Raw genomic sequence first — 22,676 nt, 5'->3', positions numbered from 1 at the left:
CATGGGTCGAGAAGCGAGGATGGGGGAATGGAGGCGGTGCTGAGCGGCCAGAGATCGTTAGCGCGTGGACTTGACCCCCGTATTTTCCAGCTGCTGTTGGAAGATGAAGTCGATCTGCACGCTACACGTACAAGCAATGGCGATTCTGCTCTCCATGTTGCGCTTCGGCGACGCAATCAAACTGCAGCGGTTCTTTTCGTTCGTGCTGGCCTAAGTTTAACAGCAGTCAATCTGCTCGGTCAACGTGCGATCGACTGCGCACGTTCGCCAGCACTACGCTTCGCTGCGAAGAAGGAGGCAGGTCAGCGCGACTTTATGATCAGCTACAGTCATGCTCACGCACCGTTAGCACGGAAGATTCGAGACTCGTTAGAGCGCCACCGAGTGACAACTTGGATCGACACTATGGGACCTGCTGGGATCACTGATGGCTCCGTCTGGCGTCAAGAGATTGCTCGCGGGATCCATAGCAGTGCTCTTGTATTAGCTGTACTCACGAAAGACTACCCACAGTCACAATAGTGCATGAAAGAACTCGCTTTTGCCAAAATGCAGACATTTCTGTCGTGGCTATACAATGCGAGGATATGGAAATATCTGAAGAGCTACAAGTTTACCTGTGGACCCGCCAAGTGATTGACTTTCGATCGGCAGTTAAGCACAATAACGGTGTAAGTTCTACAGGAGATGATGCTGATCTGCAGCGGATGGCGAGGAATAGCTCATATACAGTTGACACTGACTCACATGAGGGGGAAGTGTACAGTGAAGATGATACTACGAACGTGGTGGTCAATATGGTGGGCAAGCGCGTCTTAAGCAACCTCGAGTTAGCTCCGAACTACAATGACGAGGCCTTTTGCCACTGCTTAAGGATACTACTGGACGGTATTCAAGATTAAATCGAGGAGCATCGTGCACGACTAGCTCGGCGCCAGTTGCAGCAGCAGCAACAAGCACAACTTCCTGGTCATGAGACTGATGCTACTGTTAGCGGAGACGCGTCACGCCATGGAAGCCGTCGCAACGAGAGTGAGTGTTATCCGGAGGAAGAAGACAGAGCATTGTGCGGAATGTCTACGGATCATGATAAGCAAAGCGAGTGTGAAGAAATCGACACGTCGAATGCAGCGATCAGCTTCCCAGAGGGCCACTGAACGTGCCACTTATTCGGCCATTACGACGGATTGACTCATTGGCTTCGTCTCTCGCGTTCACATCCGGTACAGACTCTTTCGTCTTTATTGCGCATGGTGATATCCACCGCTCATTGTGTCAACGCCTCCAGAAATCGTTGCTCAAGCAGGGAATACGCTGTGTTGTGGATCAAACAGCTCCTGCGGTACAATATGCGCATCGGTCGCAAGAAACTGTGAACAGCGATGTTCAAAGCGGCGGCTTCGGCGCAGATTTGAGCTGCATTGAGCACCCAGTGGCTCCTTTACCTGTTCAAACGCGGCAATTGGCTGCAAAAGATGCCATTCTCGTCTGCTCTGTCGTCTTAGTGGTGTTGCCTCCGCTGTCTGCAAATTGCGACCTTCTTGCTGATCAATTGGCTTTCGCAGAGGACCGTGGGAAGTTGCTGGTGCCTATTCTCCTATCGCTACACAAAGTGGATCTGGCCAAGCGCTACGCCTTTTCACGCAGTATGGTGCACCACTTTAATATCTCTCTGTGCTTCGAGCAGAGCCTGGAACAACTTACCAACTATTTAAGAGTACTCCCTCAATTACCCACCGTTTGCTGGGCTCTCTAGTCGATATGAATAAAATATGACATGCAAAAGTAATACTGCTGTGAACAGTTTCCTTACTGGGGTTGAAGTTGGCTTATTTAACTTTCGGATTTGCGTCTGTCACTTTTGATTTTGCTGTATCAAGTCACAATGGATTTCTTGGATTCCATTCGCGGGGCCGTTTTGAAACAAATGGAAGAGGAAGCTGTCAACATGTTTTCAAGCGTAAGAGACTTTCGTGAATTCATCACAATGACACACCCTGCAGTTGATATCTGCGTGACACTGAGAATGTGTTGCCTTCACGGGGAGCGTCTTGAAGGTACTAACGCTACTCGTGTAGTCTTGGTCGACGAAAGGAGATGTGTGGAAGTCAACACAGCCTTGAAGGCAGTTGATGATTGTATAGGCTATCAAGACAAACGCGATGTGGTGCAGGTGACTGTTTGGGATTCAAAGATGTCGAACGCTTTCGCTGGCGATTCAAACATTGTGTTTCACGTTGGAGCTATGTACGTTCTTAATCAAGTCGAGTATGTCGGATTGTACGATGGCATCGCGAAGGGCAGTATTCAGTACGAGTATGGCAACTTGGATAAGATCAGAGAGATTGCGCCTCCCCTCAAAAAGCGCACGTCTTGGTGAGGGTCATACAGCAGCTACAAGAATCAACTTGACCGACAGCAACAGCGTGATGGCGTTAATGATGAAGACTCGGGGAAACGATCAGACCATGTTGCTGGTGCATCAGCAATTACTATATGGTATTCTTCTTTTCAGTTAAAGGATATTATAACAGAGTTGTTGCAACGAAATACTATGAATTTAATTAATACTAATTGGAGCTACTGTAGACATGAGTGTGGGAGGAAGTAAGCACAGTTGTAGCATGAAATTGTAGATATGGAATTTATGAAGTAGATCAAAATGAAAAAAAATATATAACTATATAATCGTGCAGGATTCGGAGGCTAATGACTTCTTCGGATACGTTCGTTGGTAAATCAGCTAATGGATATGTTGAAGTTGCAGTAGCGGAATCAATGGCTAAATGAAGTCGTATCGCATCTCTTGGATACGTTGATGGTTCAATAACTAGAATGCGCGCAGGGTTTGAAGGCTAATGAGTAGGAATTAAACTCAATTTACTATAAAAATGTAGGAAGGCATCGTACTAACAAACTAGATAGATTAGGGGCGTCAAAATAAATGTAAACGGTGTAATATTGGCAAATAGACACAATGTACCAGGTTTGGAGCTGGAAACCATTACGTGGATCAAGTGAAGGTGACTGTATATCTAGAAACGTTGGTGAGGATGCGTGCGGTGTGGCACGACGGTGCTGTCGGTTGAAGTTTGGCTGGTAGATCTAGAAGGAGTCGCAAAATGTAATATGGACTCATAATTAATGCCCCAACTTCAAATTCATTAATAATGCAGTGATCTCGTATGTATGGTATCTGTGCTAGGCAATGACGATGGACATCGAGTACTGGGCAGTGTCATGCAAGTGGGCTACACAAATAAAGTCTAAGATAATGGAAGAAGCGGTTGTGATAGTGATGGCGTTTTGAATAGCATTTCTTCGGATACGTTCGCTAATGAATCAGCTAATAGATTTGTTGAAGATGCAATGGCTAAACGAAGTTGTATCACATCTCTTGGATACGTTGACGTTTCGCTTCGAGCGATCGAGCCAAAATTCCAGTAATATTTGGTGCGGGAATGCTTTAAAAATTACGAGAATTTGTCAGAATTTGTGAAGTTGCTCGTAGACTTCAAGCCAGAGTGGTTTACAGAACTAAAGGAATTGGCGAGGAGGAAATGTGTGTAATATCACAATGAAAGAGTTTGTTTGCAAATTAATTATAGTCACCCTTTTGGTTTGTTCGAATATAGCATTATTTTACCTTATCCGCCGCGTACAATGGCAGTAGGACGTGGGTATCTTGAATGGGACGGATGATTCGTGCCGGCAGTGCTCACTTTTAGTTTTGCTAGCGACGAAGCAACGCCATCGCACAATTTCACCACATACAACTATGAATCTGCTAGAAGCTATCAAGAACGACGTCCTAAAGCAGAAGGAAGAAGAAACGTTGAACCAATTCTCAACTGTGGCGGAGTTTAGAGAATTCATTTTGGCGTCGCACCCAACTGCTGATGTAAGCGTTACGCTCAGCATGTGCTGCCTTCAATCGGAACGACTTCGCGGTGACCATGGAACTCGTGTTACGCTGGTCGACGCCGCGCAACGGGAAGTGTTCGAGCCGACAGCAAATGCCCTAACCGACTTGACACCTCTGAAGCGCAAACCGTATCTGGTTCAAGTGACGGTGTGGGATGCCAAACCGACGAAGTGTGTCAATGGCAAGCGCAACATTAAGTTTGAACCTGGTGCCGTGTACAAATTTTCCCATGCCGATGGCGTTGGTTTCTATGCTGATATTGCAAAGGGGAGCGTTCAGTACGAGCTCGGTAACAAGTACAAGATTTTCGAGGTCGAACCACCACTGAAAAAACGCAAGGTGGCCTGTGAGATCTCACCACAGCACTTAAAAACCAAGGCTTACGAAGCGGAAGACAACACGAGTGCGATGAGTGCCATCCCGACTGACAATGATGTGGTGATGGCATCGGAGAGCAAGAGCGAGGAAAATCATCCAACAGTGGCGAAGCGCAGCAAGCGCCACACCTGAACAACAGCCAGGTGCGAAACGTGCAGTAGCAACTGCCCAATTTTATATTTCGTGAAAATTAGCAAAGTTGTTGTATTGAGAGCTGCGGTTAGCATTTACAAACTAATTTGCCTTCATAGGTTCGTAGTGTAATGACTAATAGCACAATAACCACCAAATAGAAGGCAACTTTTAACCACAAAACGAGTGTAATGAATACAAAAAATAGTTTACTTTGGTATTCGCTGTGATGATATGCGATGTTCGAATTGAAATTGAAGTAGTAGTTTTAGGTGTGATAAAGCGCCAATAGATTTAAAATTTGCTCACAAAGATCCTGGTAGCAGCTCCAAAGGGGTGGCACCAGATCTAGAATGTGAGGGATCAAAAGAGCAGTTATACTGGAATGAGAGCCGTCATATAAGATTTGGATTACGTCAGGGCAGATCCACGGGTCCTGCAATGAAACAGCTCAAGCTGGACGAGTTCTTTCTTCGAGGCGGGGGTGGAAACCAACATACGCGCGTGAGGCAAGGTCCAAATTAAGTAGGTGGTGAATGTTTGTAGCCCAATTGACCAGAATTTCTGACAATAAATACTAGGTGTACCGAGAACGTTCCGTGTTGCAAGCATTTGCGGAGTATGAAGACGTGGCGCAAAATGTATAGGTGTGTAGACCTCGTAACAGACCCACGGTAATGTGAAAGATGACACTTTACATTTAACTTAGAGTACTAATTCCTATACGTTTTGATATTTGCCTAGCTGGACATATCATACTGTAAGTGTCAGCCTCGTGCTGACTGGACTTTGACATGTGTTTCAGGTTGTGAAAATCAAGCTGTGCGTGAAATTGGCAATTTCTGACTTGTTTGCCTGGACAAGTACGCGACTAATGAATTTTATAGACACAAACAGAGTGTGTGGAAGGCCACTGCGCATCAAACTACAAATGTGGGAACCAACGAATGCAACGTGGCAGACATGCAGAACTATCGCTGGCGTCCCTACCTGGCAAAGGCATCTCTTTGATGGCGGACATGCCAATCGAGCGTGATACGTTGATAGCTCAGTACGTAGGCGAGGTGATAAGTCGAGCGATGTATCGGGAACGTGAAGAAAAGGTAAGATACCGTTTAGGTGGTTGTAGTTTGTAATTTTACTGAATCTGGTACTATGCTTTGTAGGAAAGTCGGCGCTCCCCCCATACGTATGGTTTAGCTGTGAATACAAATGAGGTGATTGATGCACGCTTCATTGGAGGAATCGCCCGATTTGCGAACCATAGTTGCTCGCCAAATTGTGTTGTGGAGCGCTGGGAGGTCGGTGGTGAGACCTGTTGTGGAATATTTTCCGTCACCGCTATTAACAAGGGAGAAGAAATTACCATCAAGTACGGAAGGGCGTTTGTACGAGATCAGGTAAGCTAAGTGCCTGCTTTTAATGGTCCCTACTCGAAAGTCTAACTATTTTTTTTCTAGAATCAAAAGCAATGCTTTTGCGGATCTACAAATTGCACAGGATTCATGTGAGTTGACCCAGTTCAGGAAATAACGTTAGTATTGTTTTAGTTAATGTACAACTGCTGATTTTGCATTTGATATTTAACCTCCGCCGTAGCTGCTACATATCGACGTATTTGCTGAGGTAAATTTAATTGTAGATCGAATTTACACGGGCTTAAATTATAATATAACGTGAATGTTACTACGGCTTACGAGCACTTAGAAGGGCAGTTGGAGGTTGGGAGTAAATGTAGTTTTTTTCATTGCTGATATTTTATGTTATTGTTGCTGTAGAGTAGTTTAGCAATGTACAATAAGGAAGAAAACAAGGAAGAAGATGCGCCCTTGAAAAATGAAATCTTTTACGACTACAAACTCAATATGGAACCATGGGCGTACCGTGGTACCCTACGCACTTTTCGATCTGGAGCATCAACGTACATTTACTTCAACGAACACAGGCGAAGTAGCCTGTCCTAATTTCGAGTCGAAAGATTTGACTCCAAGTCATTAAATGATTTGAGTCGCAATGGTTCGTGCTACCAAGAAGACGCGAGCTATGAAAGCGGCCAAGCAAGCCAAAGCAGCACTACGCGTTATACGTCGAATAGCGACTCGTATAGGGACCACCCAACAACACACACCTAATCAACACGCCGAAAGACTCAACGAGGTAGAAACTGAGCAAATGAATGCTCGATTAACACGGCACGAAGAAACAAAGCGGAGGAATTTAGACTCTCAAAGTCTCCCCCAGAGCAAGCGTCGGAAGCGTAAAGACCGTCTCCTTGATGCTAATGAGGCTGCCAATCATGTGAACGACAACAAAGGTATGCAACAAGACTGGTATAAACTGTTACGGACAGTGACTAACTCTTGTCATTTCACTATTGCAGATTTCTTCGACGCCATTGACGCACCCTTGACTCGAGTGTGCGGAAGTTGCGGAGAGGTTGCGAATGCGTATAATTCAAAGTTAAAACTATTCGACCCCAAATCAATATTCTTTTCACCTCTGTGCAACGCTGAAGGAGAATGTGAAATAGTTCCCGAAGGGCTTGTAGGCGATGCTATTAATGAATGCGTTCGTGACAGGTTACTAGCTGGTGGCTGTAGCAACAATAAAACAATGATATGGCTGTGTGATAGATGTAATAGATCGCTGACGACACGAAAAACACCAAAATTTTGCCGGAGTAGTGGCTTTAGGATCGGAACAGTTCCGACTGAACTGGCTGAATTGAATCGAATAGAGTCAAGGCTGGTTGGACTAGGTATTTCCTTCACTACGTGCGTAAATCAATACAGAGATGGCCAAGAATTTACTCGCGGAAATGCAGTCAACTACTGGAACGAGCCGGCTAAAATGGTAAAAGAACTTCCTCGACCACTGAAAGAATGTGGAGTTGTGTTACTTAAATCACAATCGGATAATACAACGAACTATTTTCGTGTGCGGCCAGATTTGGTGAGGCGCGCCTTGTGCTGGCTGATAGCGAATAACCCGCTTTATGAGCACATTCAAATTTCAGAAGATAATCTTAGGGAACTCGATCAAAACATCAACCAGGAAATACCAAGTATACCCATCACGGATGATGATGTCAGCGAATTACGAGGATCGGTAAGTCAACTAAACAGGGAAAAGCAAAATTGTGGGCCTAGTAGCAACGGTGTTGAGGGGCCGAGTGAAGACGACGTTTGTCAAGAACTTAATCCAGATACTCACTGTATGACTGGCCAAACTTGTTCCGGTGTCCGAAATGAGAGTGAATCTGAGGGAAAACAGAGTCATTTAGCTACTACTACTACGAGTTCGAATGGCAGTGAAAATGAAACGGATATTCTTGAAAATGTGACTGAGTCATTTGAATTAGAAGTGAACCAAGACGATCAAACTGAAATGGATCATATTCTTAATTCGATAGGAGCCGATTCTTTAGAAACTAAAATCCCGATTGGAAATATACACCGTAGAACTCATACTATTGATGAGTACAAAACGAAACAACTAATGCAATGTTGCTTTCCTACTTTATGTCCAGACGGTTTGGGTGGTTATCACCCTCTGGAATTCGAAACTAGACATCACGAGTACAATCTAGCCGAATATTGTGCTCACTTGATGAAGTGGCACGACCGGCGCTATGTTATCCACGGCAATTTTAAATTCTTCTGCATGAATCTAATTCAACGCCGTCAAATTGACGGTTTAGTTCGACGAATTCGCTATTCTGAAACACGTGCCGAGGCAATGGAATTAGCCGGTTGTGGAAGAACACAAGGAGAAAGCCGCTCCAGTAACGAAAAGGAAGAACTTAGTGCCGCTATGAACGTTTTGAAATCCTTAAAACCTTACTTTAAAGTTGTGAGAGGTAGTGGACTATACTGGTCGAACGTACGAGAAGACCTAATGTCAATGATAGGAAATCGAGTATTGCCAACGAAATGGCCTACTTTCTTTTTAACACTGAGCGCAGCGGATACGATTTGGCCAGATTTCGCTCGAGCATGCAATCCTGCATTGACACTGGAAGAGTGCAGACAGCTCTCGTTTAACCCCCCAAACCCGAGAGCCTGTATGAGACACGATTCCGCGAAAAGCTTAACGTGTCTGAGACACGTTAAGCTTTTATACTTAACGTTTGTCTAGAACCATACAAATTGTCAGTCAAGAAGGGGTAGGCATATTTCCCATCTTCCCGCACAGCAGTACATAGCTATGCGTGTGCCTTGAACTTGGTTTTTCTAGAAAATTAGAAGACACAGGTTTAATGGGTGTCACACAAATCAGCATAGAGGATTGCAGGTGGAATTCTGCGCCACCCATATCTCGGTCATTCGAGAATTTTCGCCGCTGCCGCTCAGATGTCCGGGTTCAGAGGCCGATGGCGAGAGCTTCTGAAGGAAGGATGGAAATCAAAGGCCCCTACGGGCCTGTCAAACGACTACACGTACCTTATGCCGGGGAAGACGAAGAAGGACGTACGTGGCGTGGAGTTTTTCGTTGGAGAGGCTGCGTTGATGGCATATTTGGACCGTATCGCCTTGGGTAAGTAGTATCGCCTTTCAAGGTCTTTGTGTGGACTCTAATACGTGTGCTTTGCTAGAGGAGATGAAGAAAGCTACCGCGGCGAAGCAACAAGCAAAAGCGGCAGTGACTCAACCTACTCCGGAAAGTGGACAGCCTGAAACCGATGTGCCTGATAGACAAGATGGTGCGTTTGATCTTATTGTGTATGTACATGTTATGATTCTAACGCTATCGTGTATATAGTTGCTGACCGAACTGTCAGTCCAGATCCAGACACGACGAAGACTGTTTGTCCGAACATTCAGGCTACCTCTCCACACCTGGCAGAGAGTGATTTGGGCAATTCAGTTGGTGATGAAAACGGTAAGCAGCTCGAACACATTGCTTGTACCTGTGAGCTACTGCTAACGCTAACACACCACTCCCTTATAGGTACAGACGAGTATCCCAATTGTAGTTTACATGCTGAATTCGATGCTGCTGCTACATCTGGCTCAGAGTATGCCTGCTCTGAGCCTGATAGCGACGGAGAAAGCACGATGCCAGGTGAAGAAGGGCAACCGGCCGCCATACCACCTGAAAAAGTGCAACCAAGCGTCAGCCTTGCACATGGAATCAGAACGATGATGGGTAAGCTTATGGTGTGTATACACGTTAAGGGTACACGTTATGGATTCTTATAGTGTATGTGGATGTAGATGACCCAAACATTATCGCGCCTGGAAATAATCCAGCCGATTTTGCAGCACTGGATTCTGATGGTGACAATGAGAATATGTCCATTTACGATGATGATAAGAACTTAGGCTTCGAAGAAGCCGACGCCGTTGTGGAGGATTCTGCTGCTGCTCCTGACTTACTTTTCGAGCCATCTCTACTTGAATCAGCTGGCGGAGTTGGAGCACTTGCGCGCGGTAGTGTACACAAGGATGTTCTAAAAGACATGAAGCTCAATGGATGGAATGGACCTGATACCCAATTGCCTTTTCCCTACATGGACGAGCCGTACGAGGCTCGGACTGATGCATGGCTTACGGAGGACTATCCCAATATTTACAGCGGGGATCACGGGCCTACTGAAGAAGCCCTTTCCGCTGCTTCGACCGCGTTGGGGTCATTCTTCTTGTTTGCACCTTCCCATCTTTGGGAAGACATTGCCGGAGCTAGTGACGACTATTTCCTTCACAATTTGGATAAGCGTGTTGGCGCCCAGCGTGCAAAGCAACAAGCCCGCCACCGGAAGGACAGCAATTTTGAAGTGAAATCGCAAGAACAAATCAAGGAGAATTTATTGGCAACACCTGACATATCTGGAAGAGAGTTTTGTATTTTTATTGGACTACTCATTGCCAGAACAATTGCGCCGAACAAGGAGAAATTTGACCACCACTGGAAGACTACCGACGAAGGCGCAGTTCCGCGTGGGTGCTTTGGCCATTATATGAAGCGAGATCGGTTTGCTCATCTTTCCCGCAACATGCACGGCACATTGATCTCTCAGACACGGAACAAACGCAAGATTCGTGCCCGTAAGCCGAAGAGACCTACCGATGAGACTGCAGGTGATGCTGAGAACTTCGAGAAGTCGGGCGGTAAATCTGGAAGTGACGGATCATCACGCCAGAAGCGATCCCGCAGAAGTGATGACATAGTTTAGGCAGGCTCCGGCTCTGATTTTTGACTTGCATTAAATATACTGCACAGTTCACGTATTCCCAGCTGGTTTGTTTTTCTAAATATCGACCAATAAATCAGGCTTGTACTGTATCGTCTTTGCGTACAGGAGACACAATAATAGATATACCATGTATTAGGAAGACACTTTAGGCGGGGAAGACACGATACCAAAGTTTGGGGTTGGGGGTATGGACCGGCTTTAGTACAGACACGTTAAAATATATATGGAGTATAATATGGGTGCCCATCTTGCGGATAAACCTTAACGTGTGTAGGTATGTGTGAGATGGTGAGCACCAAATGGCCTCGGGCTTGGGGGGTTAATGAACGAAGGAGGTATCTAAATGAGAACCCAGACATTAGTGCCCGTCATTTTAACAGAAGATTTCAAGCATTCTTCGATAACATTTTATGCGGGAGGTCTAAACCTTTAGGCGAAATTGTAGATCACTTCTGGCGTGTAGAATTTCAGCAACGAGGCTCTCCTCACATACATTGCTTGCTGTGGGTGAAAGATGCACCTGACGTTTTAAAACTATCAGAGACGGATGATGGACGGGCCGAACTAGCTGATTTTGTAGATAAACACATATCAGTCCTAACGAAGACGCTCTCGGAGCTTAGTTCGTGCCCATGCTCTGCTTGTACTGCCAGTGAAAGTGACATTCTGGCCTTAAGACCACCACATTATGGTAACAAAGAGTGGAATTGTGATTTGGCCAGACTTGTTCAGCGTGTGCAGCAGCATGAATGCCACGCAGGTTCTACTTGTAGGAAGAAAGGCAACGAATGTCGTTTTGGATTCCCCAAGAGTTTACAACCTAGAACTGTAATTGAGTCGAAAACGAGTTCAGATGGCACACCTTCCTTGAAAATCCACTTACAACGTGAGGTGTCCACTATTAACAATTATTCACCGCATCTCCTCTCGTGTTGGCGTGCTAATATGGACCTGCAACTAATTGGAAACTCCTACGGAGCTGCTGAATACGCAGGAGCGTATGTAAGCAAAGCAGAGCCAGATACACTTCGATTCAGGCGAGTGATTGCAAAAGCTATACAACGGAGTGACTCAAATCTTCCCTATCATTCGATTCTGAAGCGAGTAGCAAATGCGACTCTCGCGGTTCGCGAGGTTGGTGCACCGGAAGCTATATACATCCTCCTTCGCAATCTACCAATGCATAGTAAATCCCGCTCAATCACCAAAGTCAAGGTGATGCGTCACAGTACCCGTTACTATCGCGTTGAGCCGCAAAACCTAGACGACCTTGTTGCCTTAGCAAGTACACCAGAGATCGAGACTATTCGAATTGAGCCTATCGAGAAAGCGTACATGAATCGCCCGGACAATGATCATTTTAACGCTATGACTTTAGCAACATTTGTAGAGACTTTCGAAACGATTGAGTCGATACGTAAAGTAGCATTCTCCGATGATCTGTACGAGTGTATGAACGGTGAAGGGTGGATCAAGAAACGCAAGAAAGCCACGGTTGTGCAAAAGACACCCTGGATACGACCCGATTCGTCGAACCCCACTTTCTGATTCTCCGAAGTATTTTTGTATGTTCCATGGCGGACGTTAGAGGAGCTTCCCACAACCGATGATGAAGCAATAGCACGCTTTTTTCAAGCTCAAAATTCGCTGCTGGATGCAGAGTTGAAACACGAATCAAATGCCAAGTTAGCTCGGCAGTATCAATTAGATTTAATAAAATCCGCTCGTAGCGAATCAAGTATAACTGCCCTGCCTCCGTCTGAGTATGTGTTTGTATCGAATACTGATGGAGAAATGCTAGAACCAGAGCCGATGGGTGCGGTAGAAACCTCAGTAAACCAAAATAAACCGATGGAGTGGAAAGCCAAACACACCTACACGTCTGCCATCATTGATAAAGCTCGTGACTTTTTGAATGGATCACTAAAGCCATGGGTGAAGGAGAAAAAGGAATCTCGATCACTAGGAACCAGTTTTTGTCAAACTGGAAATTTGAAATCGCACTATCAATACCCTACTTCGGATAACAAAAATCTAGTTAATACCGAAAAAATGGCTGAATCGCAGTGGATTCCGTTTGCAATTGCAATGAAACAATCGAGAAGACGGTTTACATGTATGCTGGATAAATCTAAGTGTAAGCCTCTCCAAATGATTATAAACGGTGAAGGTGGCTCTGGGAAAAGCTGGCTAATTCGCCATATAGTGAAGGACATGCACAACGTATTTGGTGAACATAAAGCTACGAGACGATAATCAAAACAAGTACTACTCCTAGCTCATCAAGGAACTGCTGCATTTAACATAAAAGGAATGACACTGTGCTCAGCTTTCTCATTTTCATCGTTTTCAAAGTCCTCATTCTCAATTCCCTACAAATCTCTAACGGACTCGAAAACGGGCCCAACAAAGCTGAAACGATTGCAGGAAGAATATAAAGACGTACATCTAGTTATTATTGATGAGTTTAGCATGATATCATGCGGCATGTTATATTGGATTGATAAAAGAATGAGAGAAATATGGCCAAGCAACTCAAACGAGCTTTTTGGTGGAAGAGATGTGTACTTTACTGGAGATTCTGCTCAATTAGACCCCGTTGTCCCAACTTCACTATCAACACCCCTTCAAAAGATTTCAAACCAGGTTCAGCGACGTGGGAAAGAAATATGGGATAGTATTGAAACGGTGTGTATGCTAACTAGTCAAAATAGAGGAGCTTTAGATCCTGACTGGTTTAGCGCTCTTCGTCGTCTACGTAAAAAATCGCCAACCCAGGATGACATTGATCTCTTCAACTCCCGTTCAGTGCAATTTGTTGGAAAACCTAAGTGGATGGCTAATGCCAAACATATTGCATACAAAAATATAGATGTTAATGACGCCAACGATCACAGTATAGTATCAGCTCATGTACCGATTGTGCATTTAACTTCGCAGCATTTCGTTCAACAAAAACGTTTAACGACAAAACGAGACATACCTGCTGGAACCGTTCGCGCACTTCTAACAGACGCTCAAACAGCTAACGCTGATCATGACAGAGTGGTGCCTAACAGGTTAAAACTGTGTGTTGGTGCACCTATAACACTTACCTACAACATTGCCCAAGCTGCAGGTCTGTGCAATGGTACAAATGCTATCGTTTATGACTTTATTTTTGTGTCGGGAAGCGATCTACCCATCGTGCTCGTTCAAGTCACGGACCCGTATATCGGTCCTTCCCTACTAGATGAAGTACCAAATATCGTTCCAATACCACCAAAAGACGTTTCTTGGGGAAAGGCATCCAGTGATCTTCGCGCTGTTCGAAGGGGAATTCCGCTTCGATTGGCTTATGCTATGACAGTGCATAAGGTACAAGGGCTTACATGCTCGTGTGTGGTTTTTCACTCTAATGCAATTCCAAACATTTCGTTTGCATACGTAGCCCTTTCACGTATAACACATCGAAATTTAATAGTTATTACACAGCCACTGACACTAGAACGACTCACAGCTACTCCCGAGCAATTAGCAATTTTCCGAAGTGAGGAGCAGCGTGTTTTAAAAGCTGTCGCCCAAACGACGCTAGCTGCTTCGTCGGTGGTAGACAGAATGAAAGCGGTGGCGCAAGCCCACAACAGCACCATCACACCAAGATGATTAAGAAGGTGAAAACTACGAAAAATGGCTTTCGAGGCGCCAAAACAGCTCGTAGCGCAACGCAATAGAAAAAGACAACTTTGTCGCCCCGAGAACTACAAGAGGTGAGAAAGCTTGTGATTCTGGACAGCAACGAGGCTTTTTAACATGCTTTGTTTTAGGGACTCCGATAAAGCAATGTAATATTGCTGCAGTAATGATGGCTGCGCATACCTGGGTGGAAGCAAGATTCTAGTGCTGTACTTCGAAGGACTTTAGTAAAACTAAGCTCTTCGGGCTGATCGTGACTGCTGGCAAACAAGGGCTACGACACGAACAGGACATGGAAATTGAGTGAAGATTCAAATAAAACTATGAAGTCGTTAGTCTAACTAAGTGGCGTCAATGTAACGTCACCAAACAAAAAAAGTTTAAACAATGTAACCAGTGCATCCACAAGCGTTCATTCGCACTGTATCAACTACTGGAGTCTGCGTATTAACGGGGCTATGACTCGTTGTATTTGCAGTATCGGCAAGAATACATAATATCGCTGGGCAATTAATGAAAATGTGATTTTCAACTCGAAATAGAGTTTTACTACATGTATGTAAGAGCTCTGCTTGGTTTGCTCTTTCCTGCAAAAAAAAAATGTGCAAGTTTGCCTGTATGAAGTGCAAGTTTACGTCAATTTTAGATAAACCGTCTGTAGAACAATATTCACCTTGAATCAAAATAATTTTTATTCCTATGAATTATTGTGTTCGTAGTACTTTAAAAATCGTAAGAGCATATCACAGCACGCGAAGAACACGTAGTAAGCTCCCATGCCTCAAATACTGACCGTATTGCCAGCGTCAGTTTCACCACCCTGCTCTAATGCAACAAAGCCATTCCACAGTTAGCTGACGTAGCCGCTTACATGATGATCTTCAAAGAATAAGCGGCGAGTACGTACTTGTTGGAGCTGGTGGCGCAGACACAACATAGGCGCGCTGGGATGAGGTGACGTTATTCTGGACTTGAGATACCGGTAGCATTACATGCTGAGCTTAAGAGACTGCAGTAGCACCACCCGGCACGTTCGCATGCGGCGTAGCCTGCTTCAGGCTAAACTTCTATTGCATGGCAAGAGCAATCGCAGCACTAAGAGTACTTGGGTACTCTCGGAAGAGATAAGTCTTAACCGACCTATCCTTTAAGCCCTTCATGAACGGGACGACCTTTGTCGCCTCGTCGATCGGATTGGTCACGATGCGTCGAAACCTCCCCGCCTAGGGCAGAACCTGCATTCTCGTCTTCACGGATTGATTGCCCTGATGATTTTTCCTTAACACCTTCGACAGCACGTGGTCGCTGAGCGTTGCTCACCGCAGGTACATCCAGCTCGACATGCTCCACAACTACGTTATCACGGCTTGTGCTTGAACAGGAATCTTCAATTGAAGCCGTAGATGCAGGAGTTGATCCCTTTTTTTTGGTGCTCAAAGACGTAGAACTCTGGATCTTCCGTTTTTTGATTGCCGTAGTTTTCTTCTTTGTTTCTTTCTTGCCATCCTTCTTAGTAGTTTTCCGGTAGCGATCACGCTGCATAGTATTCTGATGATCGCGATGTTCAGCGCAGAGCCAGTGGCGTTCTCCATTCCTCTTGAATGACCTCTTGTTGCGACAATAACCAGGATACTTGCATTGGTCTGAACTGAGGCTTCTTTCTGGTTGTGAGCCCCTAGCGTGGCCATCAACAGTAGAGTTCATTTTCGGAAGAGCTGCACCCTTCTTCGGCATTTGGCACAGCTAAGATCTTGACAGCATAACATAGCGTGATTGCTGTCGTATCAGGACGTTCACCGCACCAGCAGTACACACTTACCTCCTCTGTAGCGACGCAACTGGCAGCAACAAGGTCCTGTCAACTGTAGCTTTTCAAAATGAAAAAAAATTGTTGTTGTGCTTCAACCTATGTATTTGCATATGATGCTTGGGGGGCGGTGCCCAAAAGTTCTTTTATAATAAATTTTTCGGTATTGGCCCCTTAGCAACCGTGGCGACCAATCGCCGTGAGGATGCTGCCATACTAGTAATATTAATAGTTTTATTAAAATTTAATACGCAGGACCTTCGTAAAATAGACGGGTAAATTCCTTCTACCCAAGGTAGATCCTTATTATAGTCCTTATCTACCTAAGACCTTCTATCAAAAACTTACATGATTTGCGTCTCCGTGGAGTACCTTGTGCACGCTTGCTTCACATCAACTACCGGCTGCAGTAAAAGAGACGGGATGGCAGAGTGAGAATGGGTTTTTATTCTACCAGATAGCCTACATACTTGAGTTAACTGTAGATTAAATATCCGTTTCTTGTCCATCGAACACTTTGGTGTGTAGCAGCAAGTATAGTTTGATCGCCTCAGATTCCAATGGAGTCGTATTGCAGCAACATCCCTCTTCAACGATCAAAATTCTCAAGTTCAACATAGGGAAGCGCGGCCATTTGTGGTGGGCCAGAGCAGTGCCTTGCTGGCAGAGGTCCACGGTACATGCATGTAAAGGCAAAATTGTATCAGCAGAAATGCGTGCGAAAAACGCTCACGAAATACTTTATAGAAGGATTCAAATTTAGCTGTAGAGACCCTCAAGTTAATTTCTTATGTTTTGAATGCAAAAGTTTTGTTGGTATAGTATTCCAATCCGACGCTGCTGGATACGCGCATGTTAATGTAAATGTACTAAGAGTAAAGTCGGCAATATTGTCAGATTACAGTAAATATTGACCCAGAGGGACTCATCGGTAACTCGAAGTGAGTCAATAGGTGCACAAAATATTGAGCACTGCAAGCTTCCTGTACACGGGCTCAGCCCAACGTTTTCGAGCTTTGCGCGAGGCGTCGCTCTTCGTTTTACAGTATACTTCGAAGTACATCGTAGCGACGCTTATTACAACAAACGCACCGTTGCGTCGAGCCACTGCATCTATTCTAATACACACAACGTGTTGTGCAACACTGTGGTTTTGAAACGTATTGGACAACGGGCTACGCCTGTGGCGTCACCACGAGCAATTCGTCATTTACCGCAAAGCTACGTATCGTGATCTCAAAGCCAAAGCTCGCACGTATGTTTGCTGGAAGCACATCGAACAGCCAAAGTCCAACGCAGGAAAAAGTGTAGGTAGCTGGATTTTCTACATTTGATCCGTAATACACAGTGCAGTTTCCTTAGATTTCCAAATATATTTTCATTTCCGTCCCACAAAACCCTATGCATGTATCGTCAAAGGTGGAACAAGAAACAGCTGCTTTCCGCTACTAAAAAATAGGGAACCACAGTGACGAGTCGCATACCATTCCGCAGTTGACCAAGTTACCCAAGCGATGGCTTCCGGCTGGCGCCACAAAGGCACCAAAGCCGTCCTGGATCCGTGGGGGTCTCCATCGCCTCCTCCACTACTCGACGAGACGGCTCCTAAGATCAGCAAGCGCTCCCGCTTCTCACGTCGCAGCACACACGCCAAAAGCCAAGCGCAACACCAAGCTCAGAACATCGAGCTCGAAGTTGAAGAATTTGCCGAACAACAGGACCGTGACAAACGTCGCAGCCTCTTAGCCTCCATGTTCAGAACCCGAGCACTGTCGCGCTCATCGCGCTCCATATCGGACGCCACGGAGGCGCCACAGGCGCTCGTCCAGCGAGATAAAGGTTTCCGACTGGTGCGTCACGGCTCCGATCCACTCCTAAACGACTCGTTTTACGCCACTCAAGTGCAGGTTGGCAATTTCGTCAAGATGGGCTGGCTCACCAAACAAGGACACATGTGGAAGAGCTGGAAGACGCGCTTCTTCGTGCTTTTCTCGGATGGCACTTTTGCCTACTACAAGAACAAGGGCAGGAAGAAGATCAAAGGTTGCATGCAACTAAACGACGGCGTGGTTTCCGTGCAGCACGTGGACATCCGAGTAGCTGGTAAAGCGTATGTGTTCCAGATCGAGAAAGGTTTCTACAAATTATTGTGCTATTGCTGCAGCCAGTTTGAAGCCGAGTTGTGGGTCGCTGCATTGCGGTCAGTGAGGAGGGTATCTCCACCCTGTTATGAAATGGACCTGACTGCGACCGAAGAGAAAGCAGGATCCAATGCAGTTACCAGACTCTTGAACAAGATCTTCATCACGGACAAAGAGGTGGCTAAAAACTGGGTCCAGTTCAAGGAAAATGATCACGACCATTCGTACGCTGCAATCCACAATTTCATCGTGGAATTGGACGACTCTATCATCGATCGTCACCATTTGGAGCTCTATCAAGATCCAGAGATTGAATTATTGCCAGGTAATGAGCTCGTGCGACTGATTCGGCGACATGTCGAGGACCGTGTGTTTATTCCGTTGTATGCGGAGGCATACGCGAGCTTAGAGACGGATAAAGTCAAGTCGAGACGGAGCAACTTGGAGCAGAACGTTAAGGTGTTGAAACAGAAAGCACAGGCGGATTTCGGCATCTCGAAAGACTTGTCGGTTTGCAATTGGAAGCAAGCTATCAGTGTGATCAATATGCTCGACTCTGTGTCGCTGCCGACGCACAAATTCGAGGTCATTTTGTCCGCCGGGAAGACCGTCACAGAGGAGATTGCTCAGTATAATGGCGAGCTCTTCGAGGTCACAGACGAGACGTTGACGGCGGTGTTCCGGTACGTGGTAACGATGTCCTCGCTCAGCGACTTAGCGATTCTTCGAGCACTACTGAAGTATGGATATCAGCACCACCCAGCATGTCAGAATAAAGCGAATGTCGTGACTGCTTTTCTCGATGCGATCAAATGGGTTGAGAACTTTGAGTCTGGAGATGAAAGCTACCGATTCGACACGATGGCGCTGGCAGGATCTCGTGTCTCCGTATCCATTTCGACCAACGATATTGGGATTCAGCTCACGACAGACGGAAATGGAAGAGGAGCTATTGTTTATAGTGTTCGGAAGCAGTCTCAAGCAGCTTTGAGCGCTGCCATCGTGCCTGGATTGTCGCTGATCGCGATTAACCGTGAGCCTGTGATTGGAATGCCTTTCGAGAAAATTATCCAACGCGTTCGGACTGCAGCATTGCCGAAGCAACTTACGTTCATGACGGAGTTTTACTATTATCAGCTGTTGTCACTGGACTTGGAGATGTCCCGCTATTTGACGTGCATTGCAGCTCGTCGTGGAGACTTGGACTCGGCTGGATGGCTGCGATCCTCGACTGTGGAATTGAACACTCTTTGCTCGTGGGAAAAGACTCGAGGCAAGCAGGTTTTCGGATTCATTCCAGCATCCGGCAAGGGCTCGCCGCTTCATGCTGCTGTGCACAATGGACAACTCGGAATGGTTAATTATCTTATCTCGAAGGGGGCAGATGCCAATCTGTGCAACCATAAAGGAAGACGACCACTACACGTTGTGAAGCAGTCGATCGACATGGCTCAGATCATCCAAAGTCTGATTGATGCAGGAGCGGATATCGATGCAGCAGAGAAACATGGACTCACTCCGTTGATGTTCATGTGCTCCAGAGTGTCTCTTGAAGGCTCAGCGACGTTGCTGGCCCTGGGAGCTGATGCCCATCGTGTTGCTTGGTCAAATGGCTTCTCAGCTTTGGAATTTGCAGTAAAGAGCGGGCGTACAGAGCTTGTCGAGCTTTGTCTTTCGAAGGGCGCAAATCCGAACGCGCCTACGTTGGACGGAAGCACCAGTCTGCACTTAGCTGCCGCTCTGGCTCACACCGATATCATTCTCCGGTTGCTGCAGGGTGGTGCGAACCCCAACATCCAGAACAGGTGTGGGCAGACTCCAGCGACTATTCTGCTTGCGTCAGCTCCCAACGGAAGTGGTGATGCCCGAATCTTGTGCCTGGAGATCTTGACGTGCGCTGGGTGTCATCTCGATCAACGAGATCTCTTTGGCCGCCAAGCTTCTCACTTAGCGAACATCTCGCGAGATTTTCGCGTGGTCGAATTGCTGCGAAAGTTGGGATCGCTTAATCGGGGAGGCAATGGCGTTGATGTCGACATCTTTGGCTGCTCTTCTGCTGACTACACTGACCATATCGAGGTAAACAAAACGGCGGGATTTCTGCGTTCGCTAATGCCTAACGACTCGTGGAAGATTGGAGACAAGGATGACCACGCTTCACGGTCTGTACGCTCGAGTTCTATTGACGGAATGATTCGCGACCTGGTTACTGGGATGGACGTCGATTTGGCCGATGTGGTCGCGTTTGTGCTGTTCCTCGACAGCTTTTCAAGCCTAAACGAAGTGGTGGATCGGGTATACGAACATGTCCGCAATGGAGTCAAGAGTAAGTGCGCGCTTTTGATTTACTAATGGACACAACGCTGACCTTGTTGTTATCGTGTTTTTCTAGGTCACGGACTCATTCGTCTTTTCATAATGATATTGCTGTTCAGGCAGTCAGAATCGAAGGAGAGTGACGATCTGCGTGATCGTTTCTATAGCCTCGTTGGCCACGCTGTTGACGTTTCGAAAGAGAAGTTGGTGCCTTTGGTTGAAGAATTCACAGCTCTTTACAAGGGATATTTTTCCCTGCGTGGGGCTGGAAAATACGCACTGAACTACGAAATGATCCCTGGAATGATGACCACATTATACGGCTTAGAATCTGGAATCGAACTTGTTTCCAACGAGCCCTTCTCGAGGCATTTGCACCGGTAAGTCGAAGATTTGAGGCTTGTATGGCTTGAGCGTTACTGATTTTGGTTTGCTTTTCGGCAGATATATCGACGCAGAGCAGTGGGCAGAACAATGCACACTTCTGACGCACGCAGTCTTCTGCAAGATTCCAGGTGAGCTTCCATTTGGACACAGCTGTTGTGAAGATGGAGCTGATCTTTTGTTGTGTATGATCATCTGTACTGTAGTCCACGATTTGATCTCGCCAGGCTCGAAAAGGCAGCACTCAGTTGAGTTCACCAGCATCAAACGATGGTTCCAACACGTACGTGATGCTAAATATTTACATAGTCTGGGGGTTATTACTGAAGTGCTTGTACCTGTCGTATTTTTGTAGATCTCTGCGTACGTCATCAACGCTGTTCTTGTTCAAGATACCCCTGAAGAACGGGCAGAAGTGATTTCGTTTTACCTCAAGGTGCGATGACTTTACCGTACTACTTCGAAGTATATTAAAGAGGTACTCGGTGTGCTAAACTGTACGTATACTATGATCAGGCCGCGGAATACTGCATTTCCTTACACAACCATGACACGCTGGCTTCGATTTTATACGCTCTGCAATCTACTGCGGTTCAGCGTCTTCGAAAGACGATCGACTGTGTACGATTCCATAAAAGCATGTACCTCTGTGATGGCTGGTTGTATAACTCGTGTTTTACTTGCGTATTGTAGCTGAGTGTGGCTGCGAAGAAAAAGATGAACGAGATGCAACTACTCTCAGACAAAGGATGTCGAGAGATGAACCGCCTGATGCGTCAGACTACAAACCCAAGCATGCCTTACATTGGCCTGTATCTTCAAGTGAGTGTATTCTCATCGTTACGTTATGGTAAACACTACATGTACTAATCTCGTATATATCTTCAAGGGCTTCGTCGGATTGAACGAGTTGCCTACGTTTGACAAGAACGGTCTGGTAAATGCAAGCCGGCTTCGACGAATGGGCGAGCTGTCGATGGAAATCTTGCATCGACAGTCTGTCGCCTACACTCTCCAGAACGACGAGGATGTCGACGTAAGTTGCGATGCGATCTCGGGTCTTGGTGTCACTTTCTAATTATCTCTTTTGTTGCTGTAGAAACTGCTGCACGTCTCGTTGCCGTATTCCTCCGAGGAGAGTCGGTATACTCGTTCGTTGGAGCTGGAACCTCGCGAGGCGGACGCGATGCCGCTGAGCGACCGTGGCTCATGTGCATTAATCGATGATGACCTCGACCTGGAAAGCGAAGTTCGTGAGTCAATCGGCGGTGACGGGACTTTCGGTTTCCGTCAGTGGATTCGGAAGCAGCAAGTAGTGCACCGGAATCGCTCTCGGTCGTCTCTAATTGCTTTGTATGAGTGGGTGTAGCTGCCATTTGTTTTATCTATTGGTTGTGGAGTCTCGCCCAACATAGTATTTAGGCTATCTCCACTCAAGTTGCCATTTGAGCTTCTATTGCTAAATAGAGAAAATATTACAATCTGCTATCTCCAGTCGGGGTTGCTATTGCTATAATGTAGAATAGCAACTCGACTTTTGTTGCTATTCGAGGCCCGAATAGCAACTGTGGTGCAAAATAGAAACTGGCACAACAGAAAGATCGCGCAGCATCATGGGGAGAGGCAAGAGGTGGTGCGATCAGGAGGACGAGGCTCTGGCTCGTGCGTACAAGGCTGCCGCTGAAAACTCCATCCAGGGGACTGATCAAAAGGCTACTGCTT

The 22,676-nt window shown here is 46.1% G+C and overlaps 3 protein-coding genes across 3 annotated transcripts; all 3 read left to right on the top strand.

Annotated features, from left to right (window-relative positions):
- Positions 1-5,382: 5,382 nt before the first annotated feature.
- On the top strand, positions 5,383-5,844 carry PITG_03320 (SET domain-containing protein, putative; the record flags this gene model as incomplete). The annotated part of the gene is made up of 2 exons (XM_002906348.1): positions 5,383-5,527; positions 5,636-5,844. 2 exons carry the CDS (start codon positions 5,383-5,385, stop codon positions 5,842-5,844), a joined length of 354 nt encoding a protein of 117 aa, XP_002906394.1.
- A 2,089-nt stretch (positions 5,845-7,933) lies between these two features.
- PITG_03319 (uncharacterized protein) lies at positions 7,934-8,447 on the top strand (the record flags this gene model as incomplete). Its single annotated transcript, XM_002906347.1, has 3 exons — positions 7,934-8,162; positions 8,286-8,353; positions 8,418-8,447. 3 exons carry the CDS (start codon positions 7,934-7,936, stop codon positions 8,445-8,447), a joined length of 327 nt encoding a protein of 108 aa, XP_002906393.1.
- Positions 8,448-17,615: 9,168 nt separating this feature from the next.
- Positions 17,616-22,323, top strand: PITG_03318 (uncharacterized protein; the record flags this gene model as incomplete). Its single annotated transcript, XM_002906346.1, has 8 exons — positions 17,616-20,580; positions 20,647-20,950; positions 21,015-21,085; positions 21,161-21,237; positions 21,310-21,390; positions 21,648-21,776; positions 21,844-21,990; positions 22,054-22,323. 8 exons carry the CDS (start codon positions 17,628-17,630, stop codon positions 22,321-22,323), a joined length of 4,032 nt encoding a protein of 1,343 aa, XP_002906392.1.
- Positions 22,324-22,676: the final 353 nt, after the last annotated feature.

This window comes from Phytophthora infestans, genomic scaffold, assembly GCF_000142945.1.
Source record: "Phytophthora infestans T30-4 supercont1.4 genomic scaffold, whole genome shotgun sequence".
In the NCBI taxonomy this organism is placed as follows: Eukaryota; Oomycota; class Peronosporomycetes; order Peronosporales; family Peronosporaceae; genus Phytophthora; species Phytophthora infestans.
The sequence above is the reverse complement of the archived record's forward strand: the minus strand, read 5'-3'. Positions and strand labels throughout refer to the sequence as shown.